This window comes from Calypte anna, chromosome 2 (genome assembly GCF_003957555.1).
Source record: "Calypte anna isolate BGI_N300 chromosome 2, bCalAnn1_v1.p, whole genome shotgun sequence".
In the NCBI taxonomy this organism is placed as follows: Eukaryota; Metazoa; Chordata; class Aves; order Apodiformes; family Trochilidae; genus Calypte; species Calypte anna.
Window position 1 is genome coordinate 54,928,483 of NC_044245.1, and position 19,807 is coordinate 54,948,289.

Genomic DNA, 19,807 nt, shown 5'->3' on the forward strand with positions numbered 1-19,807 from the left:
CCCTTTTCTGGTATCAGCTGTGGCTCACCTTGAACAAGGCATACAGTTAATGATGCTGCACTAACCCTGTCCTGCCCCATCTTCCTTTTTTTGTGCAACCAAGTGATAAACCTGAACAGCCAGTGGCAAAGAGCAGGGAGTTTATCCAGCTGGAGCAGGGAATAAACTCCCTGCTGCCTCACAGCCTGCTCCTGATGAAGTGAGGAATGAAGGCAGAACATCATCTACAGGAACTGATGGGCAGAGGTGGGGAGAGGACATCTGAGGCTTCAGAAGACAGAAGCCATTTCACTTGCTGAACCACACAAAAAAGGCAATTTGAGAAGCAAAACGGAAAATAGGTCCCACGGTAACAGTTGCTCAAAGAAAAAGCATCAATTTAGGCAAAGTCTAAATGTTAGAATGCAGACTAATTAGACTACATTAGACTAACTAACATGTAAACTAACACGTTCCATGTTAGCCTCTCCTTGTAGCAACCTATTTTTAATCCATCATTTAAGCTTTGTTCACCCCTACTATTCCCCAGCAGTGTAACAGCCTGCAATGTAGAGCTTAACCGGGTGGGACTGAAAGGCCATTTTGCTCTGAAACACTGTGTTTTCCTTCTTAAGCAGGAAAGGGAAGCCTCAGAGAGGAGGGGTGGGAGGGTAACGTAATTCAGTGGCACTAGAAGTCTAAGCACACAGGATAAATAAAATGGAAATATTGTTGAAGCCACATCATTCAATTGGTGGAAGTCCCTAGTTACCAGATTTTAAAATTTCTGATAAATTCAGAGTACAGTTCTGTTTGTTTGAAGGGGACATCTACATGCCTTCTATTGAGGCTGTTTTCGCTGCAGGAGATAATCGAGGATTCACTGGGCCAGAGCAGAGCATCTGTGAGTCCAGCTTGCAGTGTGGTTAGGACATTTATGCAGGAAAAAAAAAGTAATTCTTGTCCTTGCTCATGTAAAACAGCTTTGGAGCTCAGTCTAGAACTTAGTCTGAAGAAGGTCACATAAAAACATCATACAGTACATGACTACTCCAAGAGCTCTGCCCATGTCTTGTGTGTCCCTGGATTCCCATCAAGATTTTTATCATACCACTTTAGCCCAGCTTCCCTGCTTTATCCTTGCTTAGCTGGAAGACCCTCGCTGGTTTCTACTGGAAGGAGGACTCTGAAGGGGTACTCAGTCAGTGCTCAGGCAGTGCTGGAGTCACACCCAGAGGGCACACAAGCTGTATGGACTACGTGTGGCAACTGAGCTGGTCCTGTCTGATCTGTATTATAGCTTGGCTGCCTAAAGAAAAAGGGTGACCAAGGTCATCCTACAGTGAGAGAAAGGATGGTCACTTAGCAGGGATGCTCACAGCTAAGCCAAGTGATATCACATAGGATGCTACCTGCTCAAAAGCAGCCTTGCCCAATATTCTTCCAGACCAAGTATATTTAGCAGCAGACTATAAATGACCACAAAGAAAACAGTCCATCTGACAAGTGTTTTGCTTAGAAATACCTTTATTTTATAAAGCCACAGTTTGTTCTGTAAAGTTTTACCACACTTATAAAAAAGGGGCTGACAATTCTGAGGGAGAAAAGAAAAGCTGAAAACATTTCTTGTAATTCAGGGTTACACAAAGATTATATTTATAATATATATATTTATTTATAATTTGGAGACGGTAGAGATGAAACTGCAATAAGCGGGCAGCAGTGGGGTTATATTTCGGAGACTTGCTCATGTCCTACAAATAGTGTTTCCTGACAGAAGGGGTTCACGAGGACCATCCCAGTGTCACGGTAGTCACCATTGGCAGGGGAGCGTGGCTCGGAGAGGTGGTCCTAGGAGAAAGAGAAGAGAAGCAAGGTGAGCACTTCACACCCCTCACCATCCACGAGCACTCGGGGCACTCAGCTGTCCTGTGTGAATTCATGTGGGCAATGGACTGCTACTTCCATCACTTCTCCCAGTCCTCAAAAACTGCCTACGTTTGTGGGGGCCCTGGCTCCCCGAGAACCAAGTTTGGTGAGCCAGTTTTGCCCTTCTTCAAGCAGTAGGAGCCAATAGTGAAGAGCTCCTCTGTTTATCAGGCTGATTGTTTCTCCTGCTTCTGGGGACCCAGAAGTCATATGCACCAAACTTCAGGTGCATGCAGAATTTGAGCTTTTGTGTCATTTTTTTTTTCTGTCCACTTCTGTGACACACTGCAACATTTTTTTTGTCTGTCAGCTGGGCTTGACTATTCAAAGATGTATTTTCAGCTTCTTTTTAAGGTCAGAAAATGACATATGTGGTTCCAAGCACCCTGGTATGCTCCAGTTCAGTCATGTCCTGTTGGGTTTTCAATTACTTAGATGACAGCTTTTGGAGACCATCCTATATTTAAATGGGCCTATAATTTGATTTTTTGGAAGTCTAGACCTTAGGCCTTAGCTTGGGCAAAATGCTTGCCAGAAAAGTGAGGTTAATGAAATGACTGCTTGTTACATCTCAGAGGTTCCTTCCTAAAAATATGGGTTCTTTTTCTAATTTAATGAGGTGAGGTAGTCAGCTAACTGACCTGAAAATCACTTTAGCATAAACCCAAACTCTTTCTTGTTTCTAGGTTTTAAAAACCTTTAAACTATACTAAACTATACTAAAGTATTCTTTATCTCTGAGTCCAGAGAATACATTTCTATCAGTAAAAGCACCTGCCCATACACCAATACTTCCATTGAACCAATTAGATCCTTTCAGTAAAGGTTGATGAGTATACACCACCAATACACACTCTCATATAAATATGTCCTGATTACTTATATACTGAACAGGTATTTGAGAACCTATAGGCAGCTCCTGAGACATAAATGCACAAATTTTTCCTGTATTATTAACCCCCACTATTCCCTTTATGAAATGCCATGTTGGACATGCACAACAGACAGATCAGAAGGACTGTCAGTAACAAGCCAGCCCAAAGAGCTCTACTGAGCAGTCATGGTATGGGCTAGACATTGGCCATAGGCTCAGCAGGAGAAGAAACCTGGGAAAAAATTCGTATCTTCAATGTCTGGCTATAGGGTGGCATTATGGTTTTGTTGACATATTTATGCCACATTATACATCTGTGGGGATGAGACTTTCTAAAACCAAGTTTCCTTAAGTATGCATTGAAATTTCAAGGCTTTAATAATATGATTTCCTCTGCCCTTCAGCTACAGTTTTTAGACACCAGTTCTGCAAGAGGTACCTCTGAAGTCTCCAGGGACTGGATCTCTCTTGGTAACTCTACAGCATGCCTGTTGAAGTAGTCCATGGTAATAGCATTATTCCAATAGCTCAGGTTGTTTTCTGGGTTAGATGTCTTTTTCTTCCTCCTCATGCAACAGACTGTCAGCAGAACTGCTGTCAATAGAAACATGTAAAAAATTGGTTATTTCCTTTCAAAAAGGACTCATCAGTACCGTGGATTGATTTGGTTTTTTATGTTACTTAAGAGGGTTGGTGACCTTCATTCACAGCATTCACTCTCAGTCATATCCAGCTCACTGCTAACAAACCCCACAAGTTAACACAAAATCTGGGCCAAGGAGATGAGGTTTTGGCAGGATATGCAGTTTTTACTTTTTTTTAATATGAATTTATAATCTTCAAGATGTGGATCCCTGGAGAATGAAAAGCTTCAGTGTTGTAACTGATGATATTTTAATCCTAAGCTGGGATTTACAGACCCTCTTGAACAGAAGGCACTTTCCAGGGACTGAAAAGGATGCTGCTGTGCAGATTTCTTCTGCTTCCATTGTGTTCAGATGCTGCAGTGATGAGCACATTAGCAAATAGGCAGTGAAAAACACCTGTCCTAGGCTCAAATAACAAATCCATATATGCATGTAGTTGCATGCCTTCAACCAAAAGCTTCTACCCTGAGGTGCCACTGATCCCTGTCCATCACCTCACATTCATAACTTGGATTTTGGGTACTTTTAGACCATGCTCTAAAACATCATTGACTGCACGGGGGAACAGATGGGCTCCTGAGTGGGATGAGCCAGAGGTGAGGTGGTGTGGAGATCTCCTCTGTCACCTATCTCATGTAGGTTACACTTCCAGTGCAGCAATAACTCCAGTGCTGAGGTTTTCCTGAGTGTCTCCACCAGCTGTATCAAGCTGTGGGATTTACTGATAAAAATAATCCATTCCCCCACACTCAACCGGGCACCGATCGTGCCTGAGCCTGGATTTTTTTCTTATCTGCAGAGTAGACTTAAGCTTCTGCCACCTGAAATATTTGAGTGTAAAGTAGAGCAGCTGGGCCAGATGAAAAGGGACCCGCAAATGAAACTTGTTGATACAACTGTCTGGTCACAAGGCCACAGGCAATCTCCTAAACTTAGGGATGCCAGGATAATGCTCCCACAGCAGGTGGGCCAAACACAGAGCTGGATGAATGTTATTTTCTGGAACTGCTTTAGGGTTTAGTCGTTTATGGTGCAGTTCAGATGGGTAATCTTGGTAATTTTAGGAAGGGCAGGCAAACCCACTGGAGCAAGCTTCCTGATCCCACTGGTCCTTGCTCAGGCAGGAGCTGAGGCATGTACAAGGGTTTGTTCAGAGTAAAAATGCATAAGCTCCATGTGCTTATCTTACCCCTGTAGAATTAATTGATCAGTTGTGCTTGTAATCTACCTGATTTATACAGACAGGTATCTGGATGTATACTTACTTAGATTTGTACCTGTGAAATTGGAAATGCCCTGCTGTAAATTCACTCCATTATTTCTTAACCCCTTGTGGTAGAAAAAAAGAAAGAAAATATTCATGAAGCACAAAAATTTTGTCAACTACAGCCAGAATTATCTATTAGAATTAAAGCTCAGAGGAAGGAAAAGGCTGCAGAGAGTTCCAAGCTGCTTTGTATATTTTGACAAACATTGCAGCTACCCACATGCCATGGGTTTAATTTCTTATTCCATTTAGTCACATAATATGGCAATACAAAAGTGCAAGGCTAGAGCTCTATTTAAAACAAAAGAATAAGCTACTAAGAAAAAAAAACCCATAATGGGTTTGAGTTCAGGCAATTTATGTCTCACTCATAGGGAAAGGTGAGCTTATGCCATAAATCTTCCTCTGAAACTAATGGAAAAATCTCTCACACTGTTCCTGCAAGTTTCAGAAAAGAAGGTCATCATCAAACTTACTATTATCTTTGACTCATATTGATTCTTTTGTATCACCAATAACTTTGTTTTCTGACAGCTTGAGAGCATGACTCCAGCCACTGTGCCCACAGGTAGGCACCTGGAGTGGAACACCAGAACTGCTCTCCCTGCCCAGGGAAATGCCTGTCCTCTTGAAGGGCTTCATCTTCACACCCTGCTTGGCTGCTACCCTCTCTGTGTCCCAGCCTGCAGGCTTGTTAAGATGAGAAAGTGGAGCAAGACCTACATTTAGTTCTCCCAAATGCTGATGAGAGCCATTGGAACTTTTTGGCGTTGCAGCAATGAGTGATCCCTAAGGCACAGAACATTTTCTGAAGATAGCTGAGGATATGAGAGTCCCAGAAAAATCCAGCTATTGCTGTGCAAATATTTTGAAAGCCTGAGGTTTTACAGCTTATAAAATAATGTGACTGCTGACAGAGAAGTCTCAGATTGGGGCTGGAAAAGCAGTGACAGTGAGTCGAGAGAGATCTGTGCTTCTTCCTGCAGAAGTGGTCTCACTGTGTACAGATCTGGTTGCTACATAGCAATAAAGCTCTCTCCTTTAACAACACTCCCAGCCTCCAACCTTAGTGCACACACAAATAAATGGATGAAAGGCTATGGAAAATGGGCTCCTGAGCTTCCTTGAATATTACATATTTTAGCTGGAGGCTGTCTGCCTAAGTTGTCCCAATTCAAAGTAGAGGAGACCTGATTTAAGAGGGAGAGAGAGGAAAACAGGGCTGGAATAGGACTATGCCATCTTCATCTCTTATTAGCTACCCTTTTGGGGGCATATTTTAGGGAAATTAATGTAGTTAACATAGGACTGCTTGATACCAGAACAATGCTAGTAACAGGGTACAGCTTTACCAATATTACCAGTTATCTATTTGCTCCCATATTTAGTATTATGAGTACTACAGAAAAAGCTCTTGCCAGACAGATGGACAGAGAGGATATATTACATGGATGAAATACATAGAGAGCAGAGATGGTTTGGAAGGGAAAAATGGCAATAATGACAACAACAGAGCTGAAGAGAGAAGCAGTAGCTGTAAAAACCCTGCTTATCTTTCCTAGTATTTTATGTGATAACTTAACCATAAGCTATTTTCAAAGTACAGGACATCTCATGGGAAAATACCTAGATTCATCTAAGGGCATGGAGTGACTAGATATCCATCCCATTTCCACCAAGTTTGTTTCAGTGCTTAATTTCTACTGTGAGAACATGTTTACCTTGCCTTTGTTATCTAAATACCTTCACCTGCCACTTCCTCAGTCTCCTTTTGGCTTTTTTATTGAAAGCTTCTGCTATGCTATCAGAAATGCCCCCTATATGTGTGAGCTTTGGCCTCTTCTTGGACTACACAGTGACACAGTTGGAGTTATGTTGCATTTCTCATCTATTAAATCATTCACGTGGTTCTTTTCTAATCTTCCAATGTTATTTTTAAAACCATAAACCAACAGGATACATCGTATTTAATACTGGCCTCATAAATGCAGTGTAATGAGATCATACCAACTCCCTACAGTTTCCTGATAGTCTTCAGTCTTTTATTTCAACTCACTTAAAATATTCCACCACTCTTACATACCCACTTCCCCCCCTCTCTAGCTCCCACATAAAACATGATGGTAGCAGACCTGAACCTTGCAAGCACTTAAAAGTCAGGAAATATTTGGACTGGAGGATGTTAATTTACTTCTCCCTGTGCCTACAGGTCATAACATAAATGAAGTTTCTACATGATCCTTGCCTTGGTGACTAAAAAGTAGTGGTTTTTTCTTAATTTATTTCCATTTCCCTCATTTACTATGGTCATCTACAGTAGCTGGGATACAGCTTATCTAGCTCAGCCTCAGCTCACACCTGGTGATAAGATTCAGGACTTGGGATCTCCCTGGCTTCAGATAGGAAAGCAAATGTTTGTAGGCTTTTCAATGGAGAAAGTGGGTAAGAAAATTTTGGAAAGCTTCCCAGTGCATGAAATGAGAGCTAAGTGGGGTTAGGTCCAAGGCAATTCTTCATATATTCTTTGAGTTCTGCTGATGCCTGTGTTCAGAGTCTCAGCCTCCCTCTGTTTTTTCCTGTGGCAGCAGAACTGACTGAATGAATCAACTTCTGAGCATCTGATTTGCACGTTTTTGTTCTTCCACATTTTATTGTGTCACTCTGTAATTACAGAAACTTAAGTTCTGGGATCAGGATGGTGAGTTTTAAAATGAGTTCATATTGTTCTGCATTGCAGAGACAGGCACTCACACACATACAAATGAATGTGCACAAAAATGTTCAAGGCTGCCTGAAGGACATCATAAAAACAACTCTAACTATGACAAGCAGAAAACACTGATATTGACATTATATATGACTTTGCTTTTCTGGGAACACAATGAGACAGAATCCTTCATTTTTGTGGCCCTCAGATGGCGTTAGCCACATTAACCCCATTATTTACACCACAAAACTGAGGTACCAAAAGGTGAAATGATTCCCCCCTGGTTCAGGCAGCAGATGTGGCTCATATATTCCTGTTCAAGACATTACTTTTTCTGGCTAGTATATTAAGGGATTTCAGTGGGATTCAGAAACCTATGCATCCTTAAAGATTTATGTACTATAAGGACAGGGATGCTAAATCCCATCTTTTATTTCATCAGGAGAGCTCCCGAGGCCCAGGACTTCAGGCTAGTGCTATAATCATTGAGCTGTGCCACCAGCATGGCTGGTGGGACCTGCCAGTCCTCAGTGGGGCTCAGATGCCAGGACACAGCAATGCTGAACCAACCCTCTGCTACTTCCTGCTCTTAGGTGCAAATCCTGATGGCAGGGACAGGCCAGAAGGAACCTGGCTGGGTCTTTCTTAGGCAGGAAGCTCAGGATCCCAGGCAATTTTTCCAGTGGTGATGAAGAGCTAAGGGCTCCTGTGGTCACTCTCTAGCAGGCCACGTCCCCTGTTAGAGAAGTGAAAACACCCATAGGTTTCCATTTAACAGGAATCTGTCAAAAAAACCCAAAGCAAACCAAAACAGTGAGCAGCACTTGGGCCCTATTGTGCTGTGTGTTGGTGAGGGACAGATACATCTCTGCAGCATCATGGTGCACCTTCCCTTCTGAGGCTTTTGGGCAGCAGAAGCTGTGCCCAGAAGCCCCCTGAGAAGAGAGGCTTTTCCAGCCTCCTCACCACCCCTCACTCAGGGGAGGGATTTTGGGGAGACGCACAAGGGCTTCCAGCAGAGGAGAGATGCTCCAGCCATTGCACAGGTCTGCAAGGGCTCTGGAACCAGCCTGGAGATCAGCGAGCTGGTTTGGAAGCACCCCTCATTGGCAGGAGGAGAGAGCTGAGCTAATTACATTCCTGCAGCTGTGAACAGGTTCCAGCTGCCTCTCCTCACCTCTTCCCTCTTTTTTCCAGCATGCATTGGTAGCTAGCATGCCTCTTCCCCTGCTGCAGGGCTTTACTCTTTCTCACAGGTGTCTCAGCAGCACCTCAGGCCTTGTTGTTCCCCTTGAAGGTGCCAGCCTGAGCTGCCAGCCTGCAACTCTGGAGCAGAAATAACCTCTGACAAGACGAGTCCTCAGTGACTTTCTGTGTGTCTCCTTCCCTCCTAAGGCGGCTCAAATATTTAAGAGAAGGGGCTGAATCTCGATATTCCAGATACCTCCACCTTTCACATATCACAAGGCAGGAGTAGGATGCCATTTCCTCAGTTCAGAGGCACAGCATCTTTGAGGACCTCTCACCGAGAGCGTTTTCACCTCTTGAAGATGAAAAGAAACCAAACGGCTGTATTCTTCATCGGCCCCTCACCATCAGCCCTCTGTAAACCCGAAGTGAGGAGCAAATGCCAGCATGGGGCCTTCTGTCCTCAGCTGCAGGCGCCTGTGCCCGGGAGGTGGCGACAGTCCCCTTCGCACACCCCGCCACCCACACTGCACACCAGGTACCGCACACCCCAGCCCTACTACTCCGACTACACCGCCACGCCTGTCCCTGCAAATACCCAGGTTCCTGAGGGTCAGGAAATCATAGAATCACCCTAAAATAAAATAAAGGTTTTGCTTGGAAGGGACCTTAAAGATCGACTAGTTCCAACCCCCTGCCATGGGCTGGGATACTTCCCACTGGACCAGGTTGCTCAAAGCCTCATCCAACCTGGCCTTGAACACTTCCAGGGATGGGGCAGCCACAGCTTCTCTAGGCAACCTGTGCCCGTGTTTCACTACCCTCATAGTGAAGAATGTCTCCTAATGTCTAACTTAAATCCACCTTCTTCCACTTTAAAGCCATTGCCCCTTGTCCCTTTGCTACTTCCTCTTGTAAAAAGTCCCTCCCCAGCTTTACTGTCACCCCTTCAGGTACTGGAAGGCTGCTATAAGCTCTCCCCAGAGCTCTCCTCCAGTCTGAACAACTCTTTCAGCCTGTCTTCAGAGGAGAGGTCTTCCAGCCCTCTGATCATCTTTGTGGCCCTTCTCTAGACTCACTCCAACAGTTCCATGTCCTTCTTGTGTTGGGGGCTCCAGAGGTGGGTGCAGTACCATGTGTCCCTCCAGTGTACAATGGGGAGGGAAGACACAACTCATATGTGCCCATCTGGGTAAAAGTTCTTTAGGTTGCTACAACTTATTTTTCTTTTCCTGTATGAATAATCTATGCCTGTACAACAGAACTTATCATGGCATAGTTTAAACAGCATAGCTTTGGAATGAAAACAACTCCCTGTGCACTTTAGCCAGAGGAAAAAGCCCACAACCTCCACTTAAATGCTGCCTGCCATTAATTTCAACTCTGAAATATTTCTGAGGATCCCTGGATTTCAACAGGAGAGTCCCACTGAAGACCATACTCAGAAAACCAGTCTTGACAGTAGGGTTTAAATATTTGAATCATTTAAACAGCTGTATTACAGCTAGTACAGATAATTTCCAAAGTAAGACTTGTCTTTTTAAAAATGTGTCTTCCAAATACAAGAAATAGGATAGGCACAGTCATGTGAACACATACTGGTCTGGTAAGTAAGAGGAAAAGTTTAAACACTGCTATTTAGTGGATTAGAAGTGCTGCCAACAGACTCTTGATATTATTATTACTAATAATAATAACTATCATTAGTCATTAGTTCATATATAGTGCACTGCTGGCAGAGACCTACACCAGTTTACACACTGGTTATGTTTCCTATGCTTGGTTTGTGTGGTGTAGTATTTTGAGCTTTGTATTTAGATGCCTTCTATTCAGATCAGCTTTCTTTGTGAATGCTGGCCTGAAACATAAGGGTTGTAATAATTTATTTGATCCTCTGTTTCTACCAATTAATAGAGAAGGCACTGTTGATCAGATCATCAGGTATCACTGCTTCTCATCGCACTGTGCTCACTATATCCCAGTTTATCCCTCTGCTGTGATTTCACTTCATTTGGTTGTCCATCTTCTAGGCTTAAGTGTTGTTCTCGCTCACAGTTTTAACCACACTGGCAATAGCAGACCTGATGGCCCCAGTGGTATCATCTAACAGATATGCTGAGCCTATCCCACAATTTGCAGCTGTCAAAAGGATCCGTGCTGCTGCCTCTCCAGGTGTGCATTCCTGCAGCTTCATCTGCTCCAAGTCTCACACTCACACTCTTACCCTGCAGGCGGGCTGATTCAGCTCAGTGGGTGGACAGAAAGTACCAAAGAGCAAAGTGATTGGTTTTTTTCCACTTTAGCAAGCAGAAAGTGGTTCAGAGAGGTGTCAGGTCAGGTCTGACAGAGGGAGAGGGGCAGGACCAGGTGGCTGTGCCTTGGAGAGGGCCAGAGAGAGGATATCCTTTTTTGGCAGGAGTAAGCTGCGTGCAAGACTGACTTTGTTAGCTCATCTAACCTTGCCCTCAGGATAGCTCATGGGATTAATCCTCAATACTGTTGGCTGCTACCCTTTTACATTTCCTCAATCAGCAAAGGCTGGGAAATGTTTGTGTTTTTGTTTCATTCCAGACAGATCAGCACAATCACATGCTGCAACCCCTTCAGTGGCTCCTTCTCGGCTCTGTAGCCTGAAAGCCCAGAGGATATCTTGTCCTACCTTACAGTTACAACCCAGCTAAGCAGGGGACAGCCCACACTCCACTCACAAGCTTTCTTATAACTCAACCATATATTGTTTGGTTTTTTTGTTTTTGTAACTGAGACCATGATGAGATCCTAAGCCAGCTCTGGAAACCCAATCTGCCCTGGTCTGGTCCCACAGGTGGCTGACTCCTGGTGTCCAAAGGACAAGACTTCAAAGTCTTCCTGCTGCCTTGGCAGCTGCAAAGTTGCAATTAAAATGGAGGAAACAAGCACTTTAGTTATCAGACTTTACAGTCTGATAGTTCATGAACTGCCTGCAGTGGAATAATTTGTTATGCTGGAAAACTGGTGTTTCCTAAGGTATTAATCATTACAACTGTCATTAATCTTTTGGGTTAGCAGTGGGCTTTTAAGACCAATTCTGGGGCAGAATATAGTAGTTCCTAGATGAAAGACTAGTACAATTTTTGGTGATCAGCTTAAATGCTTTAACGTGAAGCTGCTTCGCCTTCTAGAGTTGTTCAGTCTTGTGCTACATCCTCAAATGGAGTGCCTGAGAAGACTTAAGTGATTTCTAATGGCAACAGCAAGTATGCTTTGAGTGCAAAAATGGAAGCCCTGTGTTTTGGAGCTAAGTGTTTTGGTCAGTGAATGGGTTAGCTGTTTAGTGATTGCCAGTCATCCATCTCAAGGTCTCCACCTGGTCCTTGAATCCCACAGACAAAATCTGAATTCTAAGGAAAAAGAAATTAAAATAGAGTGGCATTTAACTTACAACACGAAGATATAGGTACGCTGATGGCCAGAATGATCCAGGCAATGTCCATCTTGCTGAGACAGATGGTTGCTCTGTGCTGGGGTTTGTCCCCCTCGGTGACATGAGAGATGTTTCCTTGCACCCCAGGTTTCCAGGTCCCAGCAGGAACCAGTCTGTTTAGGAAGTTCCCGGTGGCGGTGGAGCCAGCTGTGGAAATGGAGCTGGACAACCTCGTGGTGGGCTCTGTGGAGAGAGCAGTGCCCAGCAAGGTGTTGTTAGTCACCTCCCCGTGCTGCGTTGGAGTGGGTCCCTTGGGCCCTCCCACTACCGGAGCGGAGACACTGACGTCAAAACTGGTCTGAACCGAGTGACCCGCTGCTGCCGTCGCAGATCCAGGGCCAGCAAACAGAGGGACGTTTGTACTGATATTCAGGGTTACCCAAGAGTTGTTTTTGCTCAGCATGTCCCATACACCATAGTGGGTGGGTTTAAAAGGCACCGACGCTGCTTCAGGATCAGCTGGCGGTCCAGCGGTCGTGGTGGCAAAATCTGCCTCCGGCACCACCGGCTGGGTCCCATCCCCTCGCTCTGCTTCCCCCAGGCTTCCCGAGGCGTCATGGTGGGGAGAAGGGTCTGAGTGTGTAGTTCTTGCCAACCCCGTGCCATTGGGATCGCTGGGCGTGGCGGTTTGGGGCTGAAACAGGGGGGTTGTGAAAGGGGTCCTCAGGTTAGGGAAGGGAGAATGCAGGGTTGTCTTTAGGTAAGGCTCTGATGACTCCGTGAAGTTGCCTTTGAAAACCTGGAATATTTTCCCCTTGGGGCGAGTCTGTCCCGAGTACAAAGCACTCTGGTTGTACAAATGATATGTTCCCTTTTCGCCAGCGTGGGGGCCACTCCCTTGCTTTTGCCCGGTGGCAGGGGCTTTCTCACCCAGGCTGAGGGGATGGGGAATGGTGTGAGCAGATGTGGGAAGAGGCTCAGCCGTGTGGTGGTCTTTGTGCCGAGGTGTCGTTCCCATGGCTGTGATAGTGGTAGTGTCCATCGGGAAGCCCTGAGAGGAGGAGACTGTGGGAGACAGTACCTGAACAGAAAACACCAGCTCTTCTGTCAGTGCCAAGATCAGTAGAACACCTGGAAGAGAAAACAGAGAGAGAGGGTGAGAAACCAGGAAGAGACCAGGGGACGAGGAACGGCACAGCTTGCGTGTCTGGCAAGAAAGGATACCTTCCGTGTTCTGCAAAACAGGAAAGTTAGCATCCAACTTTTTTGGCTTCTCTGGGAAAGTGGGGAGAGGAAACAAAATCTGCAGTGGCCCCACAGATGTGGGAGAGAAGAGGTAGGAATGGGAGGGTTGCAAGGAATCTCTCCAGCGAAGGCAGAGAGAAGCTTGCAGTAGGGACCCAGGAGAGTGCTTTAAACTGCCACAGGCAGGTGATTTCCCTGTAGAAGCTACAAAGCATTTTACTTTTTAGGGATGGAAACAAAAGACGTTTTCATTTTTGTTTTGGCCAGGAGGATCCAGATGAACATCCACATCACTATGGGGAACCTCAGTCCACTCATTCTTTGGCTGAAAAATCACAGATTTGCCTCTTTCCAGTCTTGGATGCCATTAAGCAACATTTTTTCTGAGAGAGCAGATGTTTAGCCCTTACTGAAAATAAGGTCAAGAAGAGTTTTCTGATGAGAGGACTTCCTGACTTATATATGCTGTCCTTAACTTAACAGCATTGGAAAACCTAGTCACTTATTTCAGCATATGAGATGTGGAAAATCCCCAAATATTAAAAATGAACAAGCAAACACAGCTATCACAGCTATTTCAAAATGCCATGTGAAAATCAAGGGTCTGACCCAATCTAGCACAACTGCTCTTTGCACCCACGCACAAATATTTGGTTGTAACCCAGTCTGTGCTCACACGTGCTGTGGGACTGCCTTGTGCAAAGTTTGCCTCCTGACACTCTGTGTTGCACATTGTTTCATGAGGTGCCCGATTCACTCCACCGGGAACATCCATTCTTCCATTTATTCCTAGTCCAGATAATGGATGAGGGCAGCTGCAGTATCATAAACCTCCCTGGGGTGCAGGGCTAATACACCCTGAGTTATTGGGACCCGCAGGGACCACATCAACCACACGTCACCATTTCCATATGTTGAAGCTGTGGAGTGTAATGCAGGTCTCTGCCCACCAGGAAGCACACAGAATAAATCCATTTTGCACAGTCCACTGAGCGTCATCAGATGGCACCATTAGCACTGTGCTAGTGTGAATTTCAGCCAGTGGTGTCAAGATGTTGTCTCAGTCTTAACAAATCAGAGAGATGTGTTCATCGAAGCTGCAGGACTCCAAACTGGGTAATGATCACCTTTCAGCCAAGATTGTGGAGTACCTTCCTTCCCCCTTCTCTACTCTCCTCCCCTTTCCAGACGAGCCTATGTGAGCATTGTTGTTTGATTTAGTTCTAACCTACTTGAGAATTTCTGCTATGGGCACCAGTGGAAAAGGAAGACAGGTACAGGCGAAAAAGACCCTGAGGGAGGGGGGATTAAGATCGGAAAGCGGCCAAGCCATCTTAGACTGGCTATTCACCGCGGACACCAACTGTCCTCATGATTGCCGGAATCTAGCCAGGTACCTACTTACTCCATCCCAACAGATTGTATGGGTAAAGGAGTGGGAACGCCTGGCCCATATAGAGGCGAACCGCCCGCGTGCAGTCGGTGACCCATTAGCAGGGGTAACCGGTGAAATGCTCACGGGCGCAGGACAGTACGCGGACATACAGGTCCAGCTCCAATTCCCGGCCGTACTACATCATATTACGGCGCGCTTGGCCCGCCAGGCGTTTAACGTAGTCCCAGAGCCTACCCCGCTCCCTTCATTCACCGCTGTGAAACAAGGATTAAACAAGCCATACCAACACTTCTGGATGATCAGAGGCACCTGGTCGCTCTGTTCCACTACAGACAGGGACCTGGGAAAAGGGTTTCTGATTAGGTGTCCAGTGAGCTCTAGGGCCCTGCTGCATGTTGGTCAGAGTGAAATCTGTTTATTCTGAATCCCATGCATCATTCACCAAATGAGCAGTACCTATTCCTCTTACCCAGCTAAATGCTCTACCTTGATCACTGTCCACCATTTCTGAACCTGAACAGTGTAGGGCTCTAAAACCAACAAAATTCACCTCATCTTGTTCCTGGCAGCCTCCTGTTATTTTGCAGAGTATCCAAAAGGTGAAAATGCTAACTTGATAACAGTGAGAGCCAGTTACAAGCAATGCACTTTCCACAGCCTTATACTAAAATTAGCTCTTTTAAAATATATATTCCTGAAATAAACATAGGTGTCAAATAAACCATTGTCTTGGATACCGCTTCCCAGTTTCTAGCCAGCCACAGATGACTTGCTGAACACCTAGCCAAAGAGAAAAACAGATTCTGTACACTGAGATGGAACCAGGAGAGCAGATCGTGCTATAGCTGTGGAGCATCACTCTTGGAAATAAGAGGCAGGAGTTATCTTCACATTTTTGGCAGCGTTTATTCTGAGGTCAAGGTCAAAGCCTGATATTCTAGTGTCCATATGGCTAATATTTCGTGCCAAGACAAGCTGCTGCCACAGAACAAATTCAGAGGAAAGAATGATGATTTATTTTGGATTTGGTGTGTGGAGATAATGTTTCAGGAAACTTTAGGCCTGCTGTTCTCAGGACACAAGATAAAGTGCACTGGCAGATATTATGAGATACTAGATTATAATGATTCTAAAGCCTGCTAGAATTTTTTGGATGCTCTTTGTGTAATTACATTCTCTCAGACCTCACACACAGAAGAATATCTCTATTGAGGCAATGTTCTTCTCCAGGATATTCCTTAAGGAATAAGGAATTTGTCAGCTTTTCTGCATATTGTGCCCTGGGGTTAGAAACCCTGATCTCTGGCTAAAAGCCTAGCAAATATCCATCTCCACTTCTTGAAATACTGATAAATCAGAAGCTCGCTGCTATGAAGATTTATAATCACTCTGGGGCAGTCTCTTGTGGCAGCAGGTCACCACACACCAGGCATGGGAAGCCACATGCATTTAGCTGGTACCTTTAGGTGGCTTGTAGAGTATGAATAATTATTCAAAGGAAACACTACATCAGAAGTAATTTAACTGACAAAGAAAATAACCCCCATGACATTTGGGGGTTATAGCCTGTGGTAAGTCAGATTTTGCTTATCTGCTAGAGTCCCTTTAACAGCCTTTGCAGAGCCACTGTGGCCCAGTTAGCTACAGCTGCTTAGAACTTTTTTCACTGGCTGAATGGGCAACAGTAACTCCTTTAGTGACAACCAGAGCTAATCTGTGGTCCTTACTACTGAAGAAATACTCAGCTATTGTAAAAATAGCTGGTGCTGTATATTTTGGGAGAACCATCTGGTAATAAGGACTTCACAGTGGGCTTTGCTGGCCCTTTTAAGTAGAATAATTAATTTGCTTTATAATTGAAAAACAGCCAACTGGAAAGCAAAAGTAAAGCTGGAATTGGTATTTTCAGATGCTCTGCATCATCACCTAAGCATGCTCTGGCTGGAGTTGTGGTAACTTGATTGCCCTGAGCTCCCACTTACTTTTCAATCACTTGAGGGTGTGCAAAGTGGGCCCCTTTTTGGGGTCCCTGATACCTGTCTGCCCTGCTTGGCAACTTTGGCTTGAGCCTTGGAAAATGATTCTCTCAACTTCTCTACTAAGGCGCAGAACGCATTTGTCACAGAAATGGACTTAAATAACTCCTTCAAATTTCCTCCCTTCCCAACTTCTGTCTGTAGTTTACAAATGCACCCACACTGAGAAAAAGGCCACGGTGGGTACAACGCCATCCATCCCCTGGTGCCTCAGCTTATACTCTCATTCAGGCTTTCACTGAAAGGAGACATTCTGTTTGCTATCAAGCCATCACATCCAAAGTTTTGATACCCAGTGAGATGGTACATAGCAGATACTCTTGGTCAGTTCAAAGTGCTGTCCTGCACCTCTTTGCCAAAATCCTTCAATTTTGGCTGCCTAGGACAGTTAGGACTGATCTTAGAGCATGAGCCCTTTAGGTTAAAGACTGACAGTCCCTACTATATGCTGGAATAATGGGAATACAGACCGATGTAGGCACATAAGAGCAAATAATGATAATTAACTGTATTTTCAAAGGTCAGTTCACACCATTAAGTTTTTTCAGTAGGGGCTGTTTCTAAGGTATAGGAGCTCATGCTTAGAAAGAGTCAAAGTGGTATGGTTTTTAAATGCTGTGTGTCAAATTTCCACTTCTGGAGTCCAATATTATGACTACATTAGAACCATTTAATTCTAATGAGAAGGTTGATTGACCTGACATATCTGTGGTGTGAACTGTGTCACCCTGTGGTCTTGCATAGTGTACCAAGAAGAGAATATTAAGCATGAACTGAACTAACTCAAAGATGAAGCACAACAGACTGACAGCAGAGTGTATACAGAGGGTGCTGATGTGCATTTAGCCATAAAAACTCCTTCCTGACAACATGGTGCAATGGTTCAAATATCACTGGGATCCCTCTGCAGTGCTTCTTCTCACCATACACTCACATTAGGAGTCTAGAAATGGATTGTACAGTTGTGTATGTGAAGAAAATGAGGGTGTTTCTTTACAGCAGTGTTTTAAAAGACTGTGGTTGACGATGTTAGTGACTCTCAGAAAAGTTGGGGTTAGGAATATTTTCCGTTCCCAGACTATGAAATTCAGAGGGTGCTACCCTTTGGGAACTTCCTCATTACCATTCAGCCCCCAGCTGCTGATGTTCTTCTTTAACTCAGGGCCTTAGAAGCCCCTGTTAGGATGCAGTGTCCTGGCACAGGACAGCATTAAAAAGCTTCATTTAGCAGTTAATACCTGCTGGTGCATCCCAGGAAACTTCATGGGCACTTTGAGAAGAGTCTTTTTGTGTGACACAGCAGAGCAGGGATGTGGCTGTGGAGTCAGCTCACGGGTTCAGCCTCCCCGGGCACCTCCTTTAAACAGCACCAACTTATGTAACTTCTGATCTAAACCCTGTGGAAATATTCCCAATGACTTGAGTGGGCTTTGGACCAAGTCCTAATTGCCAAAGATCCAGTGGAAACTTTTGAGCCGTGAATTAACATTTTCTGCAGCAAATGAATATGCACAACGAGCTCAGTCTGGTGTTTGACCCCTTCTGGCCTCTGCTGCCTCGGACCTTGCAGCAAGACAAACAGAGCCATCCTGAGCAGTACGTGGCAAACACGTTTACTGCAGGACATCAGGAAGAGCTTTTTGTGCAGGGACCTACTGCTGGCCTCATTATTTCAGATTGTTGTGAGCAAGGGAAGCAAAGGGAGCCATCCTACAAAGGAAGCATTATCTACAGAACCAAGGCTGGGATGCACGTGAGCACCATGAGGGATGCTGAAGCCTCTCCATATTTCTAACAGTCTCCACTTAGTAATAGTGAGAGAAGGTTGTGCAAAACCTATTTAAAGCAACAGCAATATTATTGTTGTAACAAAAGCTTTCTTCACAACATTACTCACTTCTCCTGTGTCTCTTGGCAAACCCAAAATGCTACCAAGAGCAAAATGAATCTTTAATAGTTAGAAACTGTGCAGAAAGTATATATTATTTTCTGGTTTTGTTATGGTCATTTTCATTTTAATCTGTCAAAGCAATAATATTTTTGCTCACAATCAAGCAGCCTTTGTACAAACAAAGAGTTAAGCAAATTTAATCTCCATGATTGGTGGTCAAACTGAGGAAAGAAAAAGTAGGTTACTCTGCATAGAAAATTTCTCTTCCTTGCCTGTCTATCTGTGGTTGTCATGCCATAACCCCTAGATGCTAACTTACAAGTTACTGTTTATTTTGTCTTGTAAGTATTAGGGGGATCAACTTCAACTTCAAAACACAAGGTATTAGGTAAAATGCAGAGAGCTAGACACACAGAGTAACAGCTTGATTTGCATAACATAAAACAACATCAGCAGAAGCTTTGGAAATCACATGTACAAACAGAAATTAAGCAGCACTTGCTGATACTCCCTGTGCAACAACAGTAATGCTTGTTATAGTTTTCATGTGGCAGGAATATCCCATCCTTTACCAATATAAAAACATTGTAGAACACAGTTATTGCTACTAAGATGCACATTCATCACAGACTTAAAGACAGCAAGTCAGAAAGTAACAATTCATTTCTGGTCCTCTGGTGTTTTAAACAATGGGGGATATATATAGGACAGTGCCATGTAGTTACAGAGCAGGCAGCACCCAATTTATTCTCAGACTTCACTGGAGACTCACAGACACTATAGGAATAGGTGCTTCAGAAATGCTTCAGATCCCCTATCCCCTAAATATATACAGACATTCGAGCTGTTGAATCTCATGAAAAAGCTTACTGACAATCTAGGACAGCAGTTATTACTGAGAGGAAGGTAGTAAAGAGTCTGACTCTATCTGCTTCTTTCAAGGTAATTACTTACCTGAAAATATCATTTGGACTTGTCAGCAGACATCCTCACCTGCTCACATCACACAGATTTGGAAGCTTCATCCCTCAGCAGAAGAAGGAAAAACACATTTTCCCTCTGATGAGGCAGCTGCACGCAGGAGTTGCTGTTATTGTTGGAACTGGTTTGGAGGAATGAGGACAGAGACAGCCCAGGCAGGCGTGTCTTGCAGGGCTGTGCAGTCAGAGGGCTCCCTCCTTTATGGAGTAAGTACCTTTGCAACTGCAGGGCAAGATTACTTACTGAGCCAGTCCCCTTCTCTGC

The 19,807-nt window shown here is 44.4% G+C and overlaps 1 protein-coding gene across 1 annotated transcript; it reads right to left on the reverse strand.

Annotated features, from left to right (window-relative positions):
* Window positions 1-1,492: 1,492 nt before the first annotated feature.
* Window positions 1,493-19,592, reverse strand: TMEM108 (transmembrane protein 108). Its single transcript, XM_008496012.2, has 4 exons — window positions 19,517-19,592; window positions 12,013-13,125; window positions 3,222-3,376; window positions 1,493-1,830 (listed from the first exon to the last, which is right to left on the reverse strand). Exons 1-4 carry the CDS (start codon window positions 19,527-19,529, stop codon window positions 1,708-1,710), a joined length of 1,404 nt encoding a protein of 467 aa, XP_008494234.2. The 5' UTR covers window positions 19,530-19,592; the 3' UTR covers window positions 1,493-1,707.
* Between the last annotated feature and the right edge of the window lie 215 nt (window positions 19,593-19,807).

Excerpts from the sequence above, each read along its gene's own strand:
- TMEM108 (XM_008496012.2), bottom strand. Across the intron at positions 3,377-12,012 it reads CGTACCTATATCTTCGTGTT|CAGTTCTGCTGACAGTCTGT; the intron begins GTAAGTTAAATG and ends TTCTATTGACAG. Across the intron at positions 1,831-3,221 it reads AGTCCCTGGAGACTTCAGAG|GACCACCTCTCCGAGCCACG; the intron begins GTACCTCTTGCA and ends TCTTTCTCCTAG.